At 45.7% G+C, this 8,452-nt stretch overlaps 1 protein-coding gene across 1 annotated transcript; it reads right to left on the reverse strand.

Moving 5' to 3' along the window:
- Positions 1–940: 940 nt before the first annotated feature.
- Positions 941–1,876, reverse strand: LOC103634419 (uncharacterized). The gene is made up of 2 exons (XM_020541265.3): positions 1,714–1,876; positions 941–1,381 (listed from the first exon to the last, which is right to left on the reverse strand). The coding sequence occupies exons 1-2, from the start codon at positions 1,837–1,839 to the stop codon at positions 1,151–1,153; spliced, it is 357 nt and encodes a 118-aa protein (XP_020396854.1). The 5' UTR covers positions 1,840–1,876; the 3' UTR covers positions 941–1,150.
- Positions 1,877–8,452: the final 6,576 nt, after the last annotated feature.

The following is an 8,452-nucleotide window of genomic DNA, read 5'->3' on the forward strand; positions in this document are numbered from 1 at the left end:
TTTTTTTAGACTAGTGTCTTGCGTGCGCCCATGCGCGCGTAGTGTTGTGTGTGTTTTGTAATTTTGTAATGTTTGGATTTAAATTTTAATTTACATGGGATGCAAACAAAAGGTGCATTGTGTTTCTTATATGCATTTAGATGCATGTACAAGCTAGTATTATTTACATGTCACAAATAGCATTCACAGTTTTATAGCCTCCAGCATAGTTCTTGGTGCAAATAAGATAAACACATGAATTACTAAAGATGACGGATAAGGTTGCAGTTCGTATTTTTTCCCTAAATTTTGGTTTCTGATTTGGAGCTGGTACCTTCTGGTAGAGCAAGATGTTGTCGGCATCTAACATTCCTACAAAGCAAGTATGAAATAGTTAAGCATCCTAACACTTGTAAAATAGCAAAGCTAAAACAAATTGGTTACTCATATAAACATTTAAATTATACAATCAGGACATGTTTGGCTCCAAACTAATAATAAGGATGTAGCAATCTGCTAAACTTTAGCTCTATGGATATAAATAGGTCTAGATAACATATGGGAATAAACTTTAGATTGTTTCTAAATCCCCATTATCTTACTATCTACCCAAATAATGGGGGCTCACAGGAACATTACTCTCCACTTATTAATTAATCCATTAGTTATGGATCTGAACACCAGTTACACCACAACCTACTATCCACTCTGCTAGGCAGTAGTTAGCAAATATTAGCTAAATAATGATAATTTCCTATATATGAAAGCAACTCAGAAACGGCGCTCCCTAGCCTATGTTTGGTCAGTTAAATAATTAGAACAGCAAACAACTTTTGTGTTGGGTGATCAAATGCTGCTATCAGTGCTAATATACAAACACATACAATTTTGTAATATGTCCTGATTAATAGTTACAAATTTAACAAAGCATGCAAATTGCCATATGAAAACAGTTGTAACATATTCTATAGCTGTTTTATAATTATGACCAATAGTTTTCATTCCAGTTTCTTACATTAAATTATCAGACAATCAAGACAAATATAAGTTGACAATCCAGTTATGCAGTAGTTTTAGCTTTAATGTATCCTAAATAATGACACGTCACTTTTTCTCTCAAGCACCCCCATCCAAGTAGCACATTCCATGTCCAAATTTACTGGAGTACAAATTACAAACAATTCAAGCAAATCAGACTTGCCTTCTGCAGTTGCAGGAACCCATCGCCGTCCTTCAAATTCTGCTCCTGCTCCCCGTTTAAGCTACTCACCTCTTCCTTTTTCACCTCTGCACCACCAGAGCTCTGTGATTGGGCAACATACTTGAAGTCATCACCTTCGTCAGATGTTGTTGGCCCATCCTGACCATTTTTGAAGCATGAGACGTGCCACAATGCCCATCCCTATAAGCTCAAAGGAAAGAGAAAAGACGCTCCGGATTATTCCAAGACCAAAAAAAGACCATGAGTAGCGGTCGACTAAGCATATAGCATAGTCAGTTGATAAGCAACATTGCAGTTCCTATAACAAACTGGATACACTGATCACTCTAATTCCGTACGCCAACCTGTAATCAGACAGCACACGCAACAAAAATGGAAGTCTGAAGCCCAGATTTAACCAGCGAAATGCAAAATTCAACAAATCCAAGCAACAAAAGAGAGCAAATTATGTACTGTTGAATGAAGATTTAGTTTGCGCAAACAGCTACAATCGAGTGAACAGATAGACGTACCTTCGCTGGAGCCCCACACCGAGGCCTGAAGCCAAGCAACGGCCTCGCGGCGACGGAGGAGGGGAGAGGCAGGAGCCGAACCCGGAACCTTGGAGCGGGATGGACGAGGCACGAGGCGGAGGACATGGGTGCTGTGGGTGTAAATAAAAGGAATTCATGACATAAGGAATAAATCAAGATTGGCTCCCGGTTACCGTACCAATTCTTGCTCGCCCATCTCTCCCATCAGCTCACTGCATCTCATCTAGGTCGGCCTAGTCCTAGCGAGCCGTGGTGGCTGCTGCTGTGGGCCAGGCGCCGCGGTGGCTGGCCTCTGCCGAACCAAGGCGACTGACACGGGAGCACTCCGTGGGATCGTTCCCCAGCCTCATTACATGATGTTTCTAGACAACAGCAGACAGACTGAGAGAATACATAGGAATGTGTCTTCTTCCTCTCGCTTATGGGGGTGATGCCTTTTAGGCTCCACGGAGAGGAGGTCGTGGAACCGTGGGTTCTTCATTCCCAGATCCGGCCAATGCGAGCAGAACTGCGGCATCGGGGGCGGGGATGGGATTCCTGGCGAAGAGACAAGGGAGGGGAGGGGATGGCGATGCGAGCACAGTTGCGGTGTCGTGGAGAGGGGGAGAGGAGGGGAAGGATTGGGGATCTCGACACCTTTAGATTCGGCCGGAGTAGGCATGGTTATGGCGTCGTGGAGGGAGAAAGGACGTAGGGAGGAGGAGAATGGCTCGCATCTGTTGGGAGCGTCAAGCTGCTCCATCATCGTCGTTGTAGCCATCGCGGTCGACACCCTCTTCACCATGGATAGTGCCGCCCCGGCAGCCGAGAGGGATCCGCCGGCGGGAGGGGGGAGCTCCTGGCAGGGTGGGGGATCCGCCAGCGGGAGGGGGGAGCTCATGGCTGGGTTGGAGATCCGTCGGCAGGAGGGGGGCGGAGCTCCTGGCGGGGTGGTGGAGTTGCTGGCACCGTGGTCCGTGATGGGAGCTAACGGAGCTCCTGGCGGGGAGGTGGAGGGGGGCCTTCTCCGGTCCAGAACCTTCGCGAGCATCCCAGAACCGAGATGGGTAGGCAGATTTGTCGGACGTCGATGCGCGATCCGATAGCTAAAATTTTAGACGCTGACGTGGATAGGCTAGGGAGCGCCGTTTCTGACCTGCTTTCATATATAGGGAATTCATGGTTTTTACACGTGTATATTAAAAAACGTAAATAAAAAATGTTTATAATTTAAAACAGAACCAATACTATCATCGATACGACACCAAAGTATTAGCATATCTCCAACAACGTTCTTTATATATTCATTCCCTATATTTGATTTTTACGGTTTCCTCTAAAAAATTCTCTCTTATATATCTTTTTCCTCTCCAACAACGTTATCTATACATAAACACCTATATTAAAGGCATACTAGTCGATTACCCGTGCGTTGCGACGGCTCGCAACAATACCCACGTAAATTATCCACCAAAAAGATCTCAAAAATTTTTATTGGTTGTCTCCACTCTTCGCATAATATTTTTTATGAACGCATGGGTATCATAGGCAGCAAATCAGAGACCCCCATCCCTCGCATCCCCCACTTCCAAGGTTTCGTAGAGCAGGAGAGGAAGGGAAGAGGCGGGCATACATGTTTGTTGCCGGAGATGGACACGACGAAGACCTGGGCATTTGGAGACGACATAGATAGTATACCGCTAGATATATAGAGAGAGCACGCAAGCGGAGAAAGAAGCCCAGCCGGATTAGATCCAAACCAAGAGGCACCCGCACCAGACGTCAGCCCGAGAAGGGCGAGAGAATGCGAGTGTCTTCCCAGCCCTGGACCTGCCGAAGCGACACACCACCACCACCAACTCCGTAGCATATGTCGACTACTGCCACGCTACGGGCCTTAGTTGTCCAATATCTTAGACCTGGACTCCTCATCGCTAAGATAACCTAAGCGTGGGAGGCGCCACCCTATCCTCCTCGACGACACGCACGGAGAAAGGCCAGGAGCATGACCGACTCGCCTCGTACCCGCGTCGACGAGCGTCGGTCGGCTCGTGGCTGTGACCGTGGGTGAGGGCAGCAGGTTAGGGAGGAAGAACATGGCAAAGACCGGGAAGACGAATGGGACGTCCGACGATGGCGAAAACGATGGTGCGCGCATGATGTGAAACGTCCTCGTGGACGTGCAATAGCCACTCCTCGAGTCGGTGTCGGGACTGGTGTCAGACGAAAACGTGGAGGATGCGCCTGCTCCTACGCCCTCTGCTGAGAATGGGGTGGCACGGAGGTGGAGACATGAGGGGAGAGAGAAAAGAAGTAGAATGGCGAGCGAGGTGGTGGCAACCGAGGCGAGGACCATCATTATGTGCGGAGGTATAGATGGTCAAATGGGCCATGTCTGGCGAGCAGGCTCGAACCACGACCCATTTAATAGTGTCTGGGCCAACCCGGCACGAGCGTCGTGCGATGCTTGGGCCGTAGCCTCGCCCCGTAGTGTTGGCTCGGCCCGACATGATTATTTTTTCTATTTTACAAAAAAATCATATATACATATGTACATTTTATATTCAATATTATAAATATCTGGGCATGATGTTCTACTAGTTAGATAGCTTCACACAGTGTCTTCCACCCTTCTTCCATTAGCGTATGGGTTCAAACCCCACCTGCTGCACTGCTTTTTAATATTTTACGCTGAGTTGGTTTAGAAATGTAGGGACTTTTTTTGTAAAAAGATGACGCATGACGACCGTTGAAACTGGTGCTTTAAGTATAGTAGAGATTTTAGTTTTTGTTTTTGTACGTACGTATTTATCATACTCTCAAATGTATTTTACATATTTTATTTTACTAAATTTGTTGTTTAAAGTAGTAAATGGATGGAGAAAATGTATTTTACATATTTTAGTTTTGCTGAGATTGTTGTTTAAAGTAGTAAAATGGATGGAGTTGAGGAGAGAGAAACTCTATATATCTAGGATCCTACAATATCCTCTATATTTAGAGAGCCGTTTAGAGGACAATATTGCAGGCTGAAAGCTCCCTTGTGGGTTTTGTTGGTTTGGATGACAACCCAATTAAAGGACTGACATATGCGCTAAATGTTCAACAGGTGCTTAGTGCAAAACTTATATGGTTCAACACAGGTGATCAAGTGTCATCGTCCCAAGGCTTAGATGACTATGAATAATGGACATTACAAGCAAAGTGTAGGATGGTCATTGATTATGTGGAACTCGATGTGCATAACTTGGAGACAAATGGTCAAGCCAAGGATGGAGGCAAGAAAAACTTCGAGGTACCGAGTGCATGGGAGAAAGTCAAGCTAAGGAAGAACTCTTCACTTGATTGCTCCTTTAAGATGAGTATTAAACTTAGGAGCGATATTGCAAGTGAGTAGAGAACCCAAGAAGACAATAATCACAAAAAATAAATGGATAAGAGACACAACAATTTTACTATGGTTCGACCAATGTCTACTCCACGTTGTGGTGACATCCTTTGGTCAAGGGTTGAACTCAACCCTTCTCAAGTGGTCCAAAGATCAAACTTGAGTGTCATAGATATCTTCCTTATACTAAAATCGTTTTGGGAGGAATCTCCACAGCTTGAAGTCTCTCACGTCTTACACAATTGATTACAATAAAAAACAGGGTAAAGATAGGAGTAAAAACGTGCATAAGAGCACAACATAGCAACAACACGCACACAAGCAAAAATAGAGAACGCACGAAACAAAATGACAGCGTTACAGCTCAAGAACGCGCCCAAATCTCTCTTTAACAAATCAAAAGTGTGGTTGCAAAGGTTTGGAGTTGTAGTGTGCTCAAAGGATGCTTGAGTGCTGCTAAATGGCGCCTAGGGTGTCCTTTTATAGCCCCAAGTGACCTAGGAGTCGTTGGAGATCCATTTGGAAGACCCTGGTTGCCTTATGTTTACGGGTGCACCGGACACTGGATAGTATGCGTTTCTTTTCTTCCCTGCAAAGTTGATCGTTGTCGGCCGTTGGTCACTTGGCACACCGGACAGTTCGGTGCAGCCTGGTGACTATTGGCTAGGTTGATGTGGTCGACACTGATTGCACGGCCGGTCGTTGGCTCAGACACACGGCTGTCACAACAGACAGTCCGGTGTCCACCGGATAGTTCGATGATTTATAGTCGCGGTGCCCCCGATAGAAAACCGAGAGCGGCTTGTTTCGCCGACTGATCAGCCTGGGCACCAAACACAGTCTGGTGCACACTGGACAGTCCGGTGCACACTGGACAGTCCGGTGCGCCCGAGACTGACCCAAGTTTAGCCAAACTTAGTCAAACATCTTTTCTCCAATTTGGTTCAACTTGAGTTGCTTCCTAACACTTGGATGAACATATTTAGCAACTAAAAAATTATTAAGTGCTATAATCATATGTTTGTTCCTTCGATGCAATAGGATTTGCAATATGCTCCAAAATGCAATTTTCTTATATTTCTCAATTTGCTTTATAAGCACATGTGTTCATGCTCATATGTGGAGTTGGTAGTCCATAGTAATGTGTTGAGCATTTAATCACCAAAACAAATAGAAATGACCTAATGGCACATTTCCCTTTCAATGATTATCTTGATGCAATAAAATTTTCCTTATTGAAAAAATGATAGTATTTACAAGATGGGCCACACTAAAAGAGTTTTTTGATATCCCACCAGATTTTTCAATGCTCACCTGCTACCTTACTCCCATAGAGAAACTCCCATCACTTGTAGAGAACAAATAGTACTTCATAGGCCAGTTCCTTTGTGCAGAGACAATGTATACAAAAGCGCATGTGACTAATTTACCCTGCTCTTACACTGTGATTGATGTAGTCACTATGATCTCTGATGCTCCTCCATTACGTCGACAACTAGCAAGAATAACGTGACGCACAATCAATTGTACATGCTTTAATTTGACATGTATTTTTGTTCTGCATCTATGCATGAACATAGTGTGACTCTTTCTAGCACGTCAACATCAATACTTCGTCGGATGTTGCGCTCTAGAGTGGGGGGCTTTAATTTATTATTAGTCGTATAATTACATTGCTTATAACAAGATAACATTACATATTGCTCTTTGTCACTGTACGACGCATGTAGTGCATTGAGACCGTCTCCAACAACGAATTGTAAAATATTCTGTTCGCTAAACATAGTGTTTCTTCACCTCGTGTCGTGCAGGGGTGATCTTGGACAGGGGGATGTTGCCCAAATGGAATCCGCATGTGCCTCACATTAGGGGTAGCCTTCCCGTCGTGCAACCCTACAATGCCCTCCCCCACCACCTGGACGACTGCATTCATTGATGTCCGAGTCTTCTACGTGTGTGTCTCCCTGCACGGTAGCGTGGCCCATTGAGAGCACCTAGAGGGGGGGTGAATAGGTGATCCTAATAAAACTTGAAACTTAATCCACAAAAACTTGGTTAAGTGTTAGCACAATAATTGCCAAGTGGCTGGAGAGGAGTCTCAACAAAACATAATAACCACAAGAGATCAATCACAGAGATGGCACGATGGTTATCCCGTGGTTCGGCCAAGACCAACACTTGCATACTCCACGTTGTGGCATCCCAATGGACGAGGGTTGCAATCAACCCCTCTCAAGCGGTCCAAAGACCCACTTGAATACCACGGTGTTTTGCTTTGCTTTTCTTAATCCCGTCCGCGAGGAATCTCCACAACTTGGAGTCTCTCGCCCTTACACTTAAAGTTCACAAAGAAGCACGGAGTAAGGGAGGGATGAGCAACGCACACAAGACACAAAAATCAGAATGTCAACATGCACACAAGTCGCAACAAGAGCTCGCAACACAACCCGACGAGTTCACAACTCAACAAGAGCTCTAGATGCTATCACGAAGAAACAAATGCGTGGAATCGAAGTCTTGGTGCTTAGGAATGCTTTGAGTATTCTTAGTATTGTCCTCCATGCGCCTAGGGGTCCCTTTTATAGCCCCAAGGCAGCTAGGAGCCGTTGAGAGCATTCCAGGAAGGCTGATCTTGCCTTCTGTCGCCTGGCGCACCGGACAGTCCGGTGCGGATATCCTTCCTTATTTGACGAAGCCGACCGTTGGCGCCTAGGAGTCGTTGGCGCACCGGACATTGTCCGGTGCACACCGGATAGTCCGGTGCCCCCTCCCGACCGTTGGCTCGGCCACGTGTCTCGCGTGGATCGCGCGGCCGACCGTTGGCTCGGCCGACCGTTGGCTCACCGGACACTGTCCGGTGCACACCGGACAGTCCGGTGAATTATAGTCGTACGCCGTTAATTTCTTCCCGAGAGCAGCCAGTTCGCCTGAGCCAGCCTGGCGCACCGGACACTGTCCGGTGCACCACCGGACAGTCCGGTGCACCCAGACTGAGCTGACTTTGGCTGAACAGAGCCATCTCATTTCCAATTCAATCTTTCCTGTTTCCAGCACTTAGACACAATACATTAGTCCATAAAACAATGTACTAAGTCTAGAAACATACCTTTTGACATGATTTGCACTTTGTTCACCACATTGCATAGATCAACACAAAAGCACTTGCGTTGGCACTCAATCACCAAAATACTTAGAAATGGCCCAAAGGCACATTTCCCTTTCAATCTCCCCCTTTTTGGTGATTTATGCCAACACAACATAAAGCAACTAGAACAAGTGCAATATCAATGCAAATGAGAACTCAAAATTGTTTTGATTCATATTTGGCATATATGGATCACTCTTTGCCAC

Source organism: Zea mays, chromosome 7 (genome assembly GCF_902167145.1).
Source record: "Zea mays cultivar B73 chromosome 7, Zm-B73-REFERENCE-NAM-5.0, whole genome shotgun sequence".
NCBI classification, from domain to species: Eukaryota; Viridiplantae; Streptophyta; class Magnoliopsida; order Poales; family Poaceae; genus Zea; species Zea mays.

Bases quoted from the DNA above. Each gene is read 5' to 3' on its own strand.
- LOC103634419 (XM_020541265.3), bottom strand. From the start codon at position 1,839: ATGTCCTCCGCCTCGTGCCTCGTCCATCCCGCTCCAAGGTTCCGGGTT. The intron at 1,382-1,713 runs GTACGTCTATCT...TTGAGCTTATAG, and splicing joins GGTGTGGGGCTCCAGCGAAG to GGATGGGCATTGTGGCACGT.